Below are 21281 nucleotides of genomic sequence, written 5' to 3'. Positions count from 1 at the left end.
CAGGAATAAAACATTTGCATTAAATTTCTACATTCTATAAGGTCCAGACAGATTTGTCAGACAGAAAGGTCTGGTTCTCTGTGATCCCATCCATCATTCAGTCTCAGCTCTCAAGATAAAACACAGCGAGCTTCTGTCAAACGCACCGAAATAGATCTCCGCTTCCTCCGGAGAGCTTCACCAGGAACAGAAGATCAGCTTCTGCTCGGGAACCAAACGAGCTTTATATAAAACCCAACATTAACAGCACATTTATGACCTGAGATGACCGGAGCGGTGAAGCAAAGGGTTAAATACAACTAAAATATTCTGTCAATTACCACAAAATCACTCAAAATAGTCCAAACCCTCCTGAAGCAAGTACATGTAGCTAATTAATATCACTCTGTATGAAAATGTAGAATTACACTGGAACAAGTGTAACCATTTAATTAATTTATATGAAAACAAACTACAAATAAAACCTAAAACTTAATTGTTAGATGTTTCCTCAGAAATTAACTACACGAAGTTTGAGCTGAAGTACTAGAAGTCGTCAAATAGGAATAAAAATAAATTCAGGCTAAATAGAAATAAAAGGCAAAAGCACAAAAATATTACCTGAACTAAAAATAAAAAGTTAAAATCAAAATATACACAAGTACTGTAACTGTATTTAGTATAAAAACACATATGAACTAATTAGCAAAGAAAATACTCAAAATACTCAATTTTAACAACATAATCCTGTGTTTATGAAAAATTAATATGCAAAAAAGTAAATATAAACAGATGAAAACATTAAAACGAGAAATATCACTGAAATTAGCACTAAAATTACCAAACAGAAATGGAAAACGCTAAATATAAATGACCTAAACTAAAATTAAAATGTAAACTAAAAATATAAAAACTACATTATTATCAAATACTACTATATCAGTTAAAATAAGCAAACAAACAAAAGTGCTGATGTAAATGATTTTCTGCCCAGATGCATGTGTCCTTGTTTTTCCAGACTCCAGATTTGTAATAAGTTCCTGACACAGTGACGAGGTCACTTCCTGCCGCAGGCTCCGCCCCCCAGTGACCACACACTGCATGCTGGTCAGATGGAATGATTTATTCATAATCATGGAAGAATCTTAAAACAATGAACATTGAAAGCACTGACACTTTACTCAAGGCCTCTCTGAGCATGCACGAGTCCATCTTAAATAGATTTTAATATAAAACAGAGTTGTGATGGACTGACCCTCCCAGTCCACTAGAGGGAGTGTGTGTGTGTGTGTGTGTGTGAGAGAGAGAGAGATAGCAGGCACGTGAGCTCAGCTGGGATGTGTGTGTGTGTGTGTTTCCCAGCTCATTGTGCTAGTGAACACAAACACCATTTCGTCACAGATGACAAATCAACAAATACAAAAAAATAAAAGACTCATTTAAAAAAACAAGATTTTAAAGATGTCAGAGGAACACAGGCACTGCTCTGTCAACTGCAGCAGGCACTTCGACACACACACACACACACACACACACTCACACACACACACACACACACACACACACGACAGCGGTGGATCTCATGAAGAACACGTGCAGCTCAAAATTCATCACAAAATCACAATGAAAACAATTCTTGCTTTAAAAAATAGTGCCAATTAATTCTTTCATATTTCTGTAATGCAAACTAATCAAATTTTCATCACTCTAATGCAAAAACAACAAAAACACTTGTACATGATGGCAGTAAAAACTGGAAACTTGTTTCTGCAACATAAAAAAAATATAAGTGACTATAAATGTATATCTCGGAATTAAGAAGTGAAGAACTCAGAACTGTGAGATGAAGTAGCAATTAACAGTAACAATTACTTTTATTCATTTATTTTTATTCCATGGTGGAGACAGCCTTTCACATTAAATGTTTTTTATATACATGTATATATATATATAACCATAGTTTACATCAGTTTTATACTTTTGAAGGAGAGAAAAAAAATGTATACTAATTTTTACATAAAAATGATTTACAATTATTTTATGCCAATTCAAATGTCATTTAAATCTTTGTAACACAATGTTTTTATTAAGAATACAGTAATCATCATTGAGAATAATGACAACTACAAAATAAAACCTGGATGTATAACATGAATTAAAATTAAAATTCAACTTTATATTTTGATTTTGGCGTGAAATATGAGTTGTGTGTTTTCATGAGACAGGAGCGAGAGAGAAAAGACCAGCCTTCCTCACAGAACAGAGAAGCAAAGGAGATGAGGAGCGAGTACTGCCACACACACACACGCACACACACACACACACACACACACACGTCAGTGTCCAGATCAACAGTCCAGTCTCCAGCACAGCGAGGAGGTCAGATGTTCCTCACAGCTGCAGATCTTTGGCTCTGATGTGCTGCAGCTTCTCTCGCAGCAGACGGAACGAGGGTCGTCCGGCCGGGTCCAGCGTCCAGCACTGCTTCATCAGGTCATACACCACCACCGGACAGCCGTCAGGAGCCTCCATCTTATAGCCCTTCTCCACCCGCGGCACCACCTCCTTCAGCGGCTGAGGACACACACACACACACACACAGCTGAGACTGACCCCTGCTGGACACACACACACACACACACACACACACAGCTGAGACTGACCTCTGCTGGACACACACACACACACACACACACACACACACAGAGCTGAGACTGACCCCTGCTGGACACACACACACACACAGAGCTGAGACTGACCCCTGCTGGACACACACACACACACACACACACACACACACAGCTGAGACTGACCTCTGCTGGACACACACACACACACACAGAGCTGAGACTGACCCCTGCTGGACACACACACACACACACACAGCTGAGACTGACCCCTGCTGGACACACACACACACACACACACACACACAGCTGAGACTGACCTCTGCTGGACACACACACACACACACACACACACAGAGCTGAGACTGACCCCTGCTGGACACACACACACACACAGAGCTGAGACTGACCCCTGCTGGACACACACACACACACACACACACACACACACACACACACACACACACACACACACAGCTGAGACTGACCTCTGCTGGACACACACACACACACACAGAGCTGAGACTGACCCCTGCTGGACACACACACACACAGAGCTGAGACTGACCCCTGCTGGACACACACACACACACACACAGAGCTGAGACTGACCCCTGCTGGACACACACACACACACACACAGAGCTGAGACTGACCCCTGCTGGACACACACACACACACACACACAGCTGAGACTGACCTCTGCTGGACACACACACACACACACACACACACAGAGCTGAGACTGACCCCTGCTGGACACACACACACACACACACAGCTGAGACTGACCTCTGCTGGACACACACACACACACACACACACACAGCTGAGACTGACCTCTGCTGGACACACACACACACACACAGAGCTGAGACTGACCCCTGCTGGACACACACACACACACACACACACACAGCTGAGACTGACCCCTGCTGGACACACACACACACACACACACAGCTGAGACTGACCCCTGCTGGACACACACACACACACACACACACACACAGCTGAGACTGACCCCTGCTGGACACACACACACACACACACACACAGCTGAGACTGACCCCTGCTGGACACACACACACACAGATGGGGCTTTAACACTCCAAACTAAAAAAGTATCTTTTTTACAAAAGTCGTACAATTCTGGGGTACGGCACTCGTCCGAAAGAGTAAATCTCCCACAGCAGAACGCCGTAGCTCCACACGTCAGATTTAGTGGAAAACTTCTGTGAAAACACAAGAAAAAAATCCAATGATGACATGAAACTAGTGCTCGAGAGATTCTCTGAAAATACGAATCTTTTCACATCAGTGAGTGATGCAACAAAGAGCCACAAACCACTGAGAGAACGAGCGAGTGTTCACTAACTACAGCGAAAGCAAATCATTCACAGGCTTTAAAAAGAAAATATGATCATAACATCACAAACGCTGCTTCCAGAAACAAGCTCCAATATTACTGAGTTTTAATTGAATCACGCAGAAGTGTACCTTCTCTCGCAGCGCCTCGGGCGACGTCCATTTGACGGGCAGCTTGGCCGTGTCCTGAGTGGACGACGCCTCTTTGGTCAGTCCGAAGTCACTGACTTTAGCGATGTTATCATCGGACACCAGCACATTACGAGCCGCCAGATCTCTGTGCACGAAGTTATTGGCCTCCAGATACTCCATGGCCTCGCAGACGTCCCTGAGACACGAACACAAACACACTCCTGATCAGGGCTGGGCATCTCTCGTCCATTACAATGAGGTCAAACATTCAGATATCAAACCTAGAGCTTCTTCAGCATATTGCATGAATTTCATGGAATTTATGAACGGAGTGATTCAATGACTCGCTCAAGATTGACTCGTTTCATTACTGGATGAATCAGTGTTTTTGAATGAATCTCTTGAACGAATGATTCAAAGACAAATACATTTTAAGTAAAAAGTACCTTTTTTCCAGCTAAAAAATACAAGATGTGCACATATGAATTTTATATCAAGTATCCGATTCTAGAATTGAAATTTATTTTCTATTCCCAATTGCACTCAAAACCCAAATGGACAGACACACAGCAGACTGATGCGTTTACTCACAGAGAAAACTTGAGCAGACACTCGCCGCCCAACACGGTCCGGCCTCGAGAGCGCAGGTAATCCACCAGACTGCCCTGCTCAACACACACACACACACACACACACACACACACACACACACACATATAACCATTTTGACAAAATATTATGCATTTTGTGTGTGGGTCATTTTGACCCGGGTATGTATGGAGCACCATTAGTGTCAAAAATACTTTCATGATATTTATGGAGTTATATTAGTGCCAAAAAAATCTGTAAAATATATTGTCCCCATATCTTGAATTTTGTCGATGAACATGAACATATATGCCTAATGACAAACCAGTGCAGCATGAAAAATGTATCAACTTTTTTTTTTTTTTATACGAAAGTTAAGGTTTATGCAAGTTAATTTAATTTTTTTTTTTTTTTTTTACTTTTCAGAGAAATAAGGCTAATATCAGTAATTCTCAGATTATAAGCCTATTTTTTATATATATATAAATTTCATACGATGATATAGTCAAATAAAACTCATTAATATTGATTTTTTCCTAAATAACAAATACATGTTAATAACATAACATTCAAAACATATTACTTAAAACGTATTAATCAGTTCTCTCAGCAATAATAAGTTGCTGATCAGATACAATACGAATTTAGTTGAAAAACATTAAATATAATGCAGGACTTTTAACTATAAACAAGCCCAAAATACACTGGGACTCTTATTTTGAAATGTCCCGGCATTACTACTTCCAGATGCACACATACACAAAAAATGACTAGTAAACATTATGAAAATTCATCAACAATAGATCATAAGCAATATATGTTATTAATGAGTTCATGATGCAACTTTTAACAGTAACACTGAGAGAAACGGCGCTGACCTTAGCCATGTATTCAGTCACGATGAACAAACTGCCTCGTTCCTCCACGATCACCCCTAATAACTGCACCAGGTTAGTGTGTCTCATCTGACTGCAACACACACACACACACACACACACAGATTTTAAATCATAATAATATTTCACAGTTTTTACTCTTTTCCACAATTGGAGCTCTGTTCCTTTAAAAGTAGATGTCAAGCTCCTGCAAAAGGACAAATACTGTATGTGACCAATAGAAAGGCACCATAAAAACAGTCCGTATTCTGCATTATTAAAGACGATATCACAGCATTGTATCATATGGGTTGATAATCTAACATAACTTTAGTGATATTAATGTGAGATGTTCTGGAGGCTTGTGAAGATCATTCCTCCGCTGAGGAACAGTGAAAGTAAAGCTTCTGGAAACAAACGCTCCTCAAAAGATCCTGAGGATCAGATTTGAGACTCTAAAACATGATTGATGGAGAATCAAGTAAAGCTGAGCTGCTTCAGTCCAGGAAGACTTCATCTGGAGATATAACCATTTCGACAAAATGTTATGCATTCTGTGCGCGGGTCATTTTGACCCGGGAATGTATGGAGCACTATTAGTGCCAAAAATACTTTGTTAAATTATGAAGTTAAATTAGTGCCAAAAACTTTTGTAAAATATATTGTAAGCACATCTTACACACGTGTAGGACTGAATTTTGTTGATTTTGCCTACTGACAAACCACTGCAGCATTAAAAATCTATTGTTTTTATCCGAAAGTAAAGTATATGCAAGTAAGTTTACTTGATAAAAATCAGTCAATATTTGACAGCAGGAAATAAACGTGAAGCACCAGCTGAAGATGGATGTTTGCACACCTGTGCTTTAGTTTTTCATAAAGTGGTGAAGTAGTGAACTCACGTCATGACTGAAGCTTCAGCGAGGAAAGCCTGAGCCGTGGCGTCGTGTTTGATGCACTTCACTGCCACCTTGGTCCCTCTGTATTCTCCCACCATCACGTCTGAACACACACACACACACACACACAGATTATACACGGATTCATCGTCCTCAAACACAGCGTCACGGATCTTCACACACCTCCGAACTCTCCTTTGCCGATGGTATGTTTGAGTTTGAGATCTTTCATGTTCATAGCCCATCCACCTGTGAAGACAAACATCGAGATGAAACTGCTTTCACTTCTACTTGTTTCCTGAACATCTGCTTACCGACGGATCAAATAATACTACAATATACTACAATAGAAGTAATAGATAGTATTGCGTATTATTATTAACCAATTACTGAAAATGAACTAAATAAAAATTAATGTCAACAAAAACAAAAGACACTAAAAATAGCAAAAGCAGAATAAAAAAAAAAATACAAATAATTTAACTAAAATGAAACAGAAAACCTAAGTATAAAAACAAAAAAGCTACTTTAAAATATAAATGAAAACTATAACATCATATTATAATACAATTATTAACTGGAAAAAAAGTAATTAAAAACTAAAACAAATAATAATAATAATATTTATAATAATAAATAAATGAATTATTTTACATGAAAATGTAATTATACAATTTCAAATAATAGTATAGCAACATTACTTAAATCCAATTACTAACTGGAAATAAAATAAATAAAAACTAAAACTGAAATAATAAATTAATAATAAATGAAACCTAAATGGTGACATCTGACACAAAACATGAAAAAAAAAAAAACATAAAAAACATTACTTCAATTTAAACTAGAGTTAAATTGAAAGCTGAAAGTATAAATAAAAACTACTTCAGAATATTAAAAAATCTATAATAATTAATAAATAATGCTAAAATATGCTTATAGGAGATATGACACCCACTCCTGGAGAACTCGTCCTGCGCTGCCACCGTCCCCTCCATCAGCTTGGGTTTGATGAGCCGCGTACAAAGACCATCAGCGTCTTTGGTGTAATGCTGAACACACACACACACACACACACATATTAATATGCATTATCAATAGTCATGTTGCACACAGAAGCAGTTGTGAACTATAGATTTAGCTTTCATGCCACTAACAATAAACATCCAGGGGGAGAAATAATAATATAAACGCATCATATCATGAACAAAACTAATGATCAACTGTGATGGGGTTTTTAATTATTTTATTATTTATTTTAATTTTTTTTTTACATATTTTTGCCTTCATATTTGTGTTTGCTCATTCAATGAATTCCCCTAAGAAGTTACTAAAACGTTTTTGTTTTTTAATTATATTTGTAAAATATTTGTCCACTTCATGATTTTTGTAAATATATTTTTTCTTAATATTAATTTGACTTTTTTGTAAATAATTGTTTTCTTTTAGCTCATTGTTACTCATTTAAATGATTTTTAATTGGACACATCTAAACTGCATCATTAATCACCACTGCTGCCTGTTAAATACAGTGGACAACAGAATAATTCTCTAAAACTCTTGTTTAGATGATCTTTTGAGTTTCACAGAAACTCAGGAGCCACTAGAGGGCAGAACAAACTCTTGAGAAATCTAATTCATTCAAATCTAACACACAGCTTTGCTCTTGTTTACAGAGATTTCACAAGATGTGTGTGACGTTGATTCATGAGCAGCTTGTTATGACACGAAACCAAGAGAAACAATGATGAGAATGAGAAACGAGACAAGAGAATGTGAGGAATGCCTTTAAAACTCACACACACAAACAAACTCACACTCGCACACACACACACACACACACACACACACACACACACACACACACACACACACACGCATGCTATGAAACATGCATGCTCTCTCTCAAACACACACACACACACACACACATCTATGGTCATGCATACACTCACACATGCATGCTTCCTCACACACACACACACACACACACACACACACACACACACGCTCATTTACACACACTCACACATGCATGCTTCCTCACACACACACACACACACACACACACACGCTCTCTCATTTACACATATTCACACATGCATGCTCTCTCAAACACAAACACACACACACGCTCGCTTGCTCATTTACACATACTCACACATGCATGCTTTCTCTCTCTCTCACACACACACACACACACACCTCCACCAGCTGCATGAGGTTGTCGAAGTACTCCTCCTCGTCGATGGACAGTCTTCCGCTGTGGTAGATGATGCGGTAGTGCTCCACCTTGCCGTCGCAGCTCACACACAGCGTGTAGTCTCCGGGGTAGTTTGTGCTCTCGCGCACCAGGAACAGCCCGGTCTCCGGCGGATACAGCAGCCGCTCCGCCTGCTCACGCGTGATCTTACCGTGAAACCACCTGACAAACACACACACACACGATGAGAAAACACTCGGGTCCAGTTCTCTCTCTGGCCTTCCAATCCTTTTAGAGATCAGTGTGTACAGTATAGGGAGTATACTACATGTGTGTGTGTGTGTGTGTGTGTGTGTGTGAGAAAGATTGAGCATGTTACTGTTCTAATCAGGTTAGAAAACAACAATGTCGTGTTTCAGTGGAATCAGCAAACGCCGAGGATTGTGGGTCATGAGCTCTGTGCTGAACACACACCCTTCAAGCAAAAATGCAGAAGAGCAGCCATCAGGAATGCACCTGACACACAGAGCCTCCATTAGGAGCGCAGGAAACTAATATCAGGATCATACAGGAGTTTTGTGTCTGGGAATAATGGAGCGACTGATTCATTTGAGATCTCTAGTGATGAGGCATCAGATCCCGCTTTAATTAAATTCAATTAATTCATTAAAATGACTGGTAAGACTTCATCTGTATCTGAGAAATGGATCTATTCAATTGGAAAGAGAACATCCTTCAACATTTGGACTGTTAAAACTAATCATAAATGCTAAACATGCAATATTTACCATACAGTTTAACAAGTAAACCCAAGCCTTTATGGTTTATATCCATGCATGTGTGTGTGTGTGTGTGTCTGATTCAGCCGCAGAAGCACAGACTCCAGCGCATCTACACATTCTACAATAAATCCTCCATCAGCTGAGGCACATGAACCACAGACAACCATTACCCACAATGCAGCAGGGCTGGAGTCCTCAGTGTGGCGACTGGGTCTGCAGTTATTGATCTGAAGGCTGACAGACTGAATGAAGATCATGAACTCACGGCATCAGACTGAGCTTTCCTCCTGATTTGACTCCTTCTCTCTTCTGGACGTAGTTTGCTGGAATCATTCCCTCTCGGCCAACAGAGTTCTTCGCTTTGTACCAGTTCGGGTCCTGAATCAATCAATCAATCAATCAATCGATCAGTCACTGGAGAACATGGGCATGACAACAACCAAGTAGACTCATAATTCATTCATATAAACCAATAAAATAAAATAAAATCCCATTATGATGTTGTTACATTGTTTCACCAATGTAATAAACACAAATATTGTATATAGTATTCTCTTATTTAATGCCATACCAGCAGAAAATATTTTAACTATAAATATTTTAGAAATAACAAATAATATAAAAATATTTTTTAAATGTATTAATATATTAATAAAGTGATCTGGCAGAATTTGAAAGCATTTCAAACTAATATCAGTTACAGTCATGAGAACTGTGATAGCTGAAAACTGTCACAATGTAAACAAATCTGTAAATAATAAATAAATAAAAAGCAGAAATTTAACCTTGAAAAATCACTATGAATAATTTAAATGAAGTAAAATAAACCAAAATATATTAATACTAACTATTACGTGCATGTATAAGAATATTTTACATTAAAAAAACTTTAAATATTTAAATACATTAATATAAAAAAACAAGTTTTTAATTAAAGAGTTTACATAACGAAATACATAAATGTATCAATATTTTTCTTAAAACAATAGAAGCAAAAATAGCACCCTCAGTTTAATATTTGATAGAAAAAATATCATTTTTCCAGAAGTATTTATTTTGTCTTTATGTCCATTTCTGATAAATAAGAGGACCATGTGACATGAGCAGGTGTGTGCTGATTGGCCGTTACCTTGGTAACGCCGATGATGGTCAGCAGGTCTCCTTTACAGAAGCTCAGGTCCAGTTCTGTGCTGCCCTGGAAGTTATACTTGGCCACACACTCGGTGCCCGGCGGCCACGACACCTGACACACACACACACACACACACAGATCACACACACTAATACTGAACACATTAAACATGGCATGCAAGACATTATTTAGTTTAAAAAACAAGTCTATTTAAGAACCATTTAACACCTTTTCATTACTGTAATGGCTTTTTATTTAAAATACTACTTTTTATAGTATAAATTAAAGTTATGTATATTAATAAAGTGATTTGAAGGCATTAATCAATTACAGTCATGAGAACTGATAACTGTCACAATGCAAAAAATCTGTAAAACAATAAATAATCTATATAGGACTTTAACCTTGAAAAATCTATATGAATAATTTAAATAAAATAACTAAATAAAAAAATAAAAATAAACAAATCCCTAAAAATAGGGGTCAGTTTACCTTATGCAAATTATAATTGGTTTTTAATTATATACCGTACATACAAAAATTAAACAACCCAAGAAAGATGATGTATTGATCTTCTGTAGATCTAATGTGTGGGTGTGTGTGTGTATGTGTGTGTGTGTGTGTGTGTGTGTGTACCTGTAGAGCAGACATGCTGAGGACTGAAGCTGGAGTCTCTGAGCATCAGACGAGAACCATCAGAGCTGAAGAGACACAAACACACACACATCTAGTCACTCAGAGCGTGTGTGTGTGTGTGTGTGTGTGTGTGTGTGTGTGTGTGTGTGTGTGTGTGTGTGAGTGAGAGAGAGAGAGCTATCTCAGGAAGTGAAAACCAGAATAAAACTCTGAAAACAGAACTGACACTGATTTTCCAGCTAACTGCCGAGTAGGAGGAGTGTGTGTGTGTGTGTGTAAGTGTCTTTAAGTGTGTGTTTGTGGGTGTGTGTGCGTGTAAATGTATGTAAGTGTGTGTGTGTGCGTGAGTGACAGAGCATGTGTGTGTGTGTGTGTGTGTGTGTGTAAATGTGTGTAAGTGTGTGTGTATGTTTAGGAGGTTGTGGGTAAAACATCTAAATCTGGCCTCTGCTCTAAAAATCATCAACACATTAATCTACAGCAAAAAAAACTATTATTTAATAACAGTCAGAAAAATATTAGTTCATCAGCAAAGGGACAAAATTACTTAAACCTGAATTTAAATGAAAATTAAGTAAAAGCTAATTATTCAAAACAGAAATAAATATCATAATATATAAATAATACAAATATAACAAGTGTGCAGAAGTACAGTCACAGGTATTTGTAGCAAAAACTGAACATTAAAAAGCAGGATCAGATTATTACAAACAACTTCTGATGTATTCCTTCTGACAGATGACTGTTTAGTGTTTATACTGAAAAATCACATTCCAACATATGCAAATAATGGCAACATTATTACCCAATATATAGTGTAATCATGACGATAATAATAAAAACACTATATAATAGAAAAATCGAATAAAGCAAAAGATAAAGCAGTGAGACTCTAGTCCTGGACTAAGACCTGGTTTCACAGACAAGGCTTAGACTAAACCAGGATTAGACCAAAGCTCAATTGGGACACTTAAGTCGCTTTTATAAACCTGCTTTAGAAGAACAATAGGTGTGCATCTTCAGACAAAACCAAGACACTGATCATCATAAGATCAATCAGTGCAAGTACAGCTCAGATTACAGGTTAGTCTGGGACTAGACGTAAGCCTGGTCTGTGAACCCATGTGAACGAGTCATAAACCAGAGATGAGGAACGTCTGCTGAACGACGGAGACTGTGAAATATGGAAATGTGACCTTACTGAACATGCAAATGATGAGTTAACAGAGCAGAAACAGTTTCACATCAGTCTGACTCTGAGAATACTCTTCCTCCGAATCAAAGCTGAAGATTCAGAAGAATCAGCTCTCAATACTTCCAAGAAAACAGCACGTCTGGCTGAGTAGAACACACACACACACACACACACACACACACACACAGTGTCCGATGGAGAGAGAGAAACACTTCATCCTCACAACAGCACACGCTGCACTCAAACACTGCTATTTTTATCAGAAACAGAGTGTGTGTGTGTGTGTGTGGGCTGGCACACATTACTGCATCTCTGTGATGGAGAGAGAGACAGAGAGAGAGATTAAAGGTGCTGAGATTTCTCTAAAAAGATCCGAGAAGAAAATCATCTATTGAGCTGCGAAATAAAGAGCAGATGCAGAACGAGAGAGAGATTAGAGAAGGCAATAATCAAAAAGAGACGACAATGTGTGTGTGTGTGGATCAGTGTTATTTTAGCATCTATTATAGTATCTACGAGAGCTGAGATACTATTATAGTTTTTATAATCTTTTGGAACTGATTTTGATTTTATATCTTCCAGTTTCATTTTAATTTAATTAAAGTTTTAGTAATTTTGTTTCCTTTTTTGTTACTTTTATTATTTATTTTCATTTTTACAATTAATATATTAGGGTTGTCAATATAACACGTTAACTTAATTTATGAAAAATAATGCAATATTTGAATGCGTTTAATGCACTGGCCCCGCCCCCAGAGCTGTAGGTCATGGTACAGTCCATACAGCTGACTGATGCAGAACAACAGCTCTATAAACACAGTTATCACAAACAATTCAAGACACTGGTGCAAAAAATAGCCCTGTGTTTGTCTCAAATTTATAACATTCGAGGAGATATTTCAAGCAGCGAGAGCTTTACACGAGTGCTGATTTTGTCCCAAAGTTTAAATGTGATTTTATAAATAAGATCAGTAAATAAGTAGTGTTATATATTAAACACAATATTAGAGGTTTTTGATTAATTTTTTGCAAAGAACACATTACCGCTAATATCAAGGCAGACTTGTTGTGCGTCTCTGAAAAACAGGTGTTTAGTTTAGTTTCTGAATGAATCCTCCTTTTGAATGAATCGAGTGAATGAATGATTCAAAGACTCATTCATAAAGAGAGCCGTTTACTTGATTTCTGAATGAATCAGCCACTCGAACGAATCGAGTGAATGAATGATTCAAAGACTCATTCATAAAGAGAGACGTTTACTTGATTTCTAAATGAATCAGCCACTCGAACGAATCGAGTGAATGAATGATTCAAAGACTCATTCATAAAGAGAGCCGTTTACTTGATTTCTAAATGAATCAGCCATTCGAACGAATCGAGTGAATGAATGATTCAAAGACTCATTCATAAAGAGAGCCGTTTACTTGATTTCTGAATGAATCAGCCATTCGAACGAATCGAGTGAATGAATGATTCAAAGACTCATTCATAAAGAGAGCCGTTTACTTGATTTCTGAATGAATGACTAAACAAGACATTTACTGCCACCTGCTGGCAGATTTAGTTTCTTATTTGGAGAATAATTTCATTTAAAAAATAAATAAATAATAATAATAATAATAATAATAATAATAATAATAAAAACATTAAAAGGGCATGTTCACCAAAAAAAATAATATTCTATTTTGTGGAACATTAAATGGTAACGAAGCTGTTCTAGTCACTAGTGACTTCCTTTACATGAACAAAAAATACTGAGATGTTTCTAAAATTATCATCTTTTTTATTTGTATTTCATTGTTTATGTTAAGTATGTTAAGCCATTGTAGCCTAAATGTTTATAAGTTTTTGTTGATTCAAGTAAAATACCTAAAGTTACGATTTGTAATGTCTCATTGATACTTTTTCATTTAACACAAAAATAGCTTTAAATAATCTTTTGTGGGTATTTTCACAGTCAAATTTATTTAGTGATTAATCGAAACATCATGTAATTAATTCATTTAAAATATAGAATTGACTGACAGCCCTAATATACTTCCAATGTGATCTTAAATGGCGTGATGTTAGCAGCAGTTTTCAGCAGATATGAATAATGAAGCTGAACTCCAGACACACTGAGTGAGCACTGAATAATTAAACAAGCTACAATATTCACACACACACACACACACACACACACACACACACACCTGCTTCCAGTGAGCAGCTATATTAGTTTGGGTCTCACTTGAACATATCTTTATTATGAATGTTGGTATTTTCTTATGGTAATGTTGCATCTTATGGTGCTTGTGCTCTTATTTCACAGACAGGTGCCACCTTTAAACTCTTTCTCATTTCCCACTGACTCACAGGAAACACATTTCAGCTGCAAGAAGCCGTGCAAAGATCAGGCATTCAAGCTCTGAGACACGATAAAGATCAGACGCTCAGACTGGATTATCAACATCTAAACTGGTGCATCAGGTTAAAGATGAAACCCAGGAAGGTCAGAGAAGGAATCGGTTTCTGTCCCGAGAGGCTTCGGATAAAGCCAGGACACTGGAGATGCGGGATATTCTCACAATCTGCATGAAAACCATCTAATAAAAGCAGATCGACTGGAGATCGATCTCCAGTTACAGGAATAGTTTACAGAAAAATTAAAATGCACTCATCTTCAGGTCATCCAAGATCAGAATGAGTTTGTGTCTTCATCAGGTTTGTAGAAATGTAGCACTGCATCAGTGTCTCATCAATGGATGCTCTACAGTGAATGGGTGCCGTCAGAATGAGAGTCTGATAAAAACATCCCAATAATCCACAGCACTCCAGTCCATCAGTGAACATCTGGAGAAGACAAAACCTGAAACACATCCAGCATTAAGATGATTTTAACTCAAACACATAGAGTCTATAATCCAGAATAACACTTCCTCCAGTGAAAAAGTGTTCTGGTCTGAATCAGGAGAGAAATCTGCACAGATCAAGCAGCGTTTAAACAGATCTAAACTAATCTGTGAGAGACAACAGCAGATGAAGCACTTTTTCACTGGAGGAAGTGTTATTCTGGATTATAGACTCTATGTGTTTGAGTTAAAATCATCTTAATGCTGGATGTGTTTCAGGTTTTGTCTTCTCCAGATGTTCACTGATGGACTGGAGTACTGTGGATTATTGGGATGTTTTTATCAGACTCTCATTCTGACGGCACCCATTCACTGCAGAGACACTGATGCAATGCTACATTTCTAGAAACCTGATGATGAAGAAAAACTCATCCTGATCTCAGATGACCTGAGGGTGATGACATTTTTTTGCAAAAGTTCATTTTTAAAGCAAACCATCCAACACAAAAAATCCCAACAACAAACTCAAAATGTGGTTTCCAGAGAGATCCAGCAAACATCTGAAAAGCATCAGGAAAGGTCTCAAGATACAGGAATCAATCAGCTCCCGAGACCTTCATTACAAACTCACAGGACAAGATCAATCCCAATCGGTTTGCCTCAAAAGTGAACCGTTTTTTCTCAAACGCAGCAGCGTGAACATGTTTAAACATGAGATGATGACAAACTTCAGCGTGCACATGAAGAGTCAGAGGAGAAACACGCAGGAGACACTGGAGAAAAGAAACACGTCCATCAGGTGAGAGACGGAAGTGACCTTCAGCGGTCTGTCACGCACCGTTATCTTCAGCAGATTCATTCAAATCAACAGCTGGATCATCTCAGGACATTTGAATAGAGCAGCTCTGTATGAACACGCTTCAGTGTGAGAACCGCCGATGCAAATGAGCAGAGATCATGACATCATCGCTGGAAACAAAACACTGATGCGTTTAGTGCTGGTGCTCGGGATTCTACTTCCTGTTCTCACACCTGTGACGTTCCCTAGAGGACCGCATGACGACTTCTGCTTTCATACTCCGACTGATTACAGAGATCAGAAACACAAGAACCACATACAGACACACACAAACCAAAAATCAACACAAAACTACTGCAAAACCTGTATACAGCCAGTATAAAACCAGCACAAAATCAGACCGAAATCAGGATGAAATCAGAACGAAACCAGCACAAAATCAGAACGAAATCAGCACAAAATCAGACCGAAATCAGGATGAAATCAGAACGAAATCAGCACAATATCAGAACGAAATCATGACGAAACCAGAATCAAAGCAGCACAAAATTAGAACGAAATCATGACAAATCAGAACGAAAGCAGCACAATATTAGAACAAAATCAGCACAATATCAGAACGAAATCATGACAAAATCAGAACGAAATCATGACAAAATCAGAACGAAATCATGACAAAATCAGAATGAAATCATGACAAAATCAGAACAAAATCATGACAAAATCAGAACGAAACAGCACAATATCAGAACGAAATCATGACAAAATCAGAACGAAATCAGCACAATATCAGAATGAAATCATGACAAAATCTCAACCAAAGCAGCACAAATGTAAGACACTTAGCATAACTGATGGTGTTTTTTGTGCAGATGAGGATGTTTAAGATCCTCTATACTCATAACTTTATATTTGTATGCATGCTGCTGCTTGAAAATTAAATAAAAAACAGATTTTTTTAGATTTTAATAAGGGTTCCAGTTCATTTCTCATTAGCACAACATGCAAACTGACTGAAAGTGAAGTTCCCCTTCTTCCCTGCCGTTTCTCATAAACCAGACGTTCAGCCAGAAATCAGTGTTCACCTTCCAAACCTGAAACACTCTCTCACTTTCTTCTGTCAAGAACGATAAAACTATTCCACTGTATGAGAAAGACAAAAAAACTAAACACTGAGGAGAAATATCTTTGGTGATTAGAAGAAAGAAGATCACACAGGTCTGAACATGACGAGTAATGAGGAGTTCTGTTCATTCACTAAAACAATGAGTCTGAATGACAGCAGTGAAGAAACACATGATGCACCAGCATTTCTGCTGAAAGACACTGTGTGAGAGAGAGTGTGTGTGTGTGTGTGAGAGAGAGAGAGAGAGACTGAAGACTCTCTCCAGAGCAGTACGGTTGTCCATGTGTTCAGCCGATGGAGGCGTCTGCTGCGTTCATTCCCGGTCATCAGGCCACAATGCTGCTATTCTACTGGACACACACACACACACACACACACACACACACACACACACACACACACACACACGGCCATCCGCCACGACACTGATGCACCAATCAATAGCAAACAAACCACTGCTGTTAGCACATGCTAATAACATGTTTGTGTACATGTGAAGTGCAATGCATAACATCACACTTTCAGCTCCATCAAATACATCTAAATATCGTCCTATAGTACATCTTCACACCTCAAATAAACAAGATGAGGAGGCACTAACTGATCACATGTAATCTGGATTAAGTTACCAGATTCTTCAAACTAAACTTCCCTATTCTTAAACTGGCTACGGTTTATGTGCTCAAACTCTTCTAGATTTGGGACATTCACACAAAGCCCAGTTCAGTGGCAGAACATTGAGAAGCACAGCATTTACAGAACATATACGGTACACTATCCTGTTAAAATCAGTGTGGTAAACAAGTTTTGGTCAAAAGCAATCCGAAAGAAATCAGATTAAATAACCTCAAATGTAAAGTAACCGGATTACATTACGAATTTAATAATTTTTGTCATGTCACTTGGAATCAGAAACCAAATAGAATTGGGAAGCAATCTGTCCAGCTCTGTAAATGAGTAAATCTGCTCTGGAGTAATGTGCAGTGTGTAAAGCACTATACACATAAACGTGACCTCTGATCACCGTAATTCAGATCATATCTCATAAACGTCCCAACAGCGCTGGGAAAACAATCTCCAAACAAAACCACAGTTCATGCATTAACATGCACAGTACGAAAGTACATTTAAACAAATAAAAAATGCATAGAGTTATTTGCTTCAAACTAATGGAAAGAAAACATCCAAAATACTCTTTAAGTGTTTGTTTTATTGTACTTTATATATTTTTAATTGCAATTTAATGGAGCAATGTAACGCATGAATGTAAAATGAATATTGTAAAGTAACATTCATCTCAACATACTGGTTAAAAAATTAATAAATGTATAAATGCATCCTGAATGCACTGTAAGACGCTTTGGATAAAGGCATCCGGTAAATGCATAAAATGTAAACATTTAGAAGGATGCACACACACCTTCTTGTGTTGCATCTAAAATGAAACACCATTTAGAGATTTGAAGTGTGATTTAACATCAGCTTTTTTAAGCAGCAAAACATCAACAACAGCCATTTCTGAGCATCACGGAAAATTGACCTCACGTCGATGACCCAAACAGACCGGATCCGACTGAAGCGTCCTGCTGCGATCCAGCTGTCAATCACACACTAACAGAGATCAATCAGTGATCTCCACATCAGCCGAGCGTCAGAGTCTCCGAAAACACCGGAGATCCACAAACAGAGTTACTGATGACGAGGAGACCAAACACACCATCACTGATAAAACTCAAACGCATTTGAGATGTTCCTCACAAGGAGATCAAAACAGATCACAGGGTTTCCACAATCATGATTCCTGAAATAACAACTCAAAGCGACCCATTCAGTCTCACGAAAACAGAGAAACTTCCAAGTCTTTTAAGACAAGAAACTACAGGCAAAACTAGTGTTTGTTCATGCATTGATCAATTCAGTGTTTTGAGGTCTATTTGGCTTCCAGAACAGACCAGTGGAAAGAAAACACCCAGTTACAGTTTTATTCCTCTCTATATTCTGAAGGATTGCACTGAGGGGTTTCTTCTTGTAACATTAACACACTGATTTATTCAACATTTTATTCCTAAAAAAAAAAAACTGTGAAAATGTGTTATTTTCTGATTTATGGAGTGATAAACCGAAAAAATCTTTAAATCTAAATCATCAACAAAATCACACAAACATTTAGAACCTGGCTTCATCTGATGTCCAGATACACATCAGTGCACATCTACTTAGAAAACACATATACTCTGATTAATCTACTGAGTTAGGCTAATATCTGCTCCATTCACCTGTAGTCTTGCCTTAAATATGCATGCTTTCCAAGCCTTAAAATAAAGCATGCTTTGGTTTGGCAAGGCTGTGGAAACCCTACTGAAAGAGCAAGTGTCTGTGTGTTCCCAGAATCCTCCTGCTCGTCCGGGACGGTCTCTCGGCACTCGGGCATCCGAGGGCAGACGCAACAGAAGGTCTCCTTGCATGCTGCTGTCTGGCTCTTTAAACTCCTGCGTCGTTTCACGGCACGCTCGTTTGCATCGTCAGCACACTAAACACGGGACTTGGGCATTTCCAAGGTGTTCTTTACAGTATCCCAGAGTGCCATGCAAATATCATGGCATATAAACATTGTATAGATATGTTTTTTTGGTTTATTTAGAGAAAATTCTAGTAAATTGAGGCACTTTTCACCATTGAAATCCTTGGGTGATTTATTCTGAATGAACCCTATTATAATACGGTAACATTATAAATGGCATTTCCATGTTTTCTGGACAGATGCTAGTGTAAACATATATTTGCATGGAAATTCCCTGCTGTGTATCTACAGCAATCATTCAGAAATGTAAGTGTAACACAGTAAACGATGAATGGAAACATCCAAAGCAAATCAGATGCAACACCAACATCAGCTCCAGAAGCAGAGAAATCAGTCGTGCGTGATAAATACTGATGGATGCATTTGTGATTTGAGATGTTGAGAGACATGCACATCCCCTGTGATCAGCAGCTTTATTTCACGCATCTGGAACTTCACATGCAAGCGGCAGAAATGCAGTGTGTGTGTGAAATCACTAATGCATGAGCACAAACACACAACGAGCAGAAGGGAGAACACAGGCGATCAGCTGACAGCAATCGGTCAGTAATCAATGTGAAACGCGATCGGATGATAGATGCATTAAACGCGTCGATGAACGGAGACTCACCCAGCGAATATCGCGCATGAGCGTCTGCTTCTCTTCTGAGGGCTTGGGCTCCGGTTTGTCCCGAGCATGCAGCTGTTGTGGGTTTGAGAGCAGACAGTCCTATTTGGGCCTGTAGATGAAGAGGAAATGAAATGAGCTGAAAATGTCGCCACGGTTCGAGATTCTAGCGCTTCCACTCCGGTTCGCTGCAGCTCCGGTGACGTCACGTGTGAAACGCGCTGCCGCGGAAAAGTTGTTGTTGTTTTTGCTTGTGTGTGTGTGCAAAAATGCAGTTATAATCGTTTAGATTTATTTTATTAATAATTATATGTGGTAACCCGCCCAGTGGATTACTATAGGAAATACTATTATATTCGTACCTTGCAGGACTTTTATAGAATAAAATCTGAAAATTGTCCCATAAAAAAAAAAAAAAAAAAAAATATATATATATATATATATATATATATATATATATATATATATATATATATATATATAGGGTGATATCAGGTAAAATGGGCCATTTAAGGTTTTGGGGGTCCTAGCCCCTCTGGAATTTAGAACCAATGACTACAAAATATTTCAAACTATCTTCATAACTGTGCTTGACAAGTACCAGGTGATTTAATTGGTTTATGGTTGCTATGGTGGGCGGGGCAATAATTCTTATCAAGACTGCACCAGAGAGCTGCATGGTAAGTAGCCTGGCATACCAAATGTAACTAAACTATTATAAGGATGATAAATCTATAAAAAAACAAACATGCACATAAAAAAATGATGCATAATATCTGCCTTGATGGCATTAATCAGAAATAATGTTGCTAGTTTGGTATAGGAACATATTTTTTGAAAAAGTGATGTTTTTCTTGGCGGCCCAATTTACCTTAACCCACTGAGGTAAAATGGGCCATCATCTGTGTCACTCACAAACAC

General features: G+C 38.1%; 1 protein-coding gene across 1 annotated transcript; it reads right to left on the bottom strand.

Annotated features, from left to right (window-relative positions):
- Positions 1-1086: 1086 nt before the first annotated feature.
- Positions 1087-20549, bottom strand: LOC113118034 (tyrosine-protein kinase CSK-like). The gene is made up of 13 exons (XM_026286890.1): positions 20364-20549; positions 11222-11286; positions 10583-10696; positions 9719-9831; positions 8674-8893; positions 7427-7520; positions 6652-6717; positions 6472-6571; positions 5573-5663; positions 4698-4771; positions 4107-4302; positions 3755-3841; positions 1087-2553 (listed from the first exon to the last, which is right to left on the bottom strand). The coding sequence occupies exons 2-13, from the start codon at positions 11234-11236 to the stop codon at positions 2371-2373; spliced, it is 1353 nt and encodes a 450-aa protein (XP_026142675.1). The 5' UTR covers positions 11237-11286; positions 20364-20549; the 3' UTR covers positions 1087-2370.
- Positions 20550-21281: the final 732 nt, after the last annotated feature.

This window comes from Carassius auratus, chromosome 18 (genome assembly GCF_003368295.1).
Source record: "Carassius auratus strain Wakin chromosome 18, ASM336829v1, whole genome shotgun sequence".
Classification (NCBI taxonomy): Eukaryota; Metazoa; Chordata; class Actinopteri; order Cypriniformes; family Cyprinidae; genus Carassius; species Carassius auratus.
The sequence above is the reverse complement of the archived record's forward strand: the minus strand, read 5'-3'. Positions and strand labels throughout refer to the sequence as shown.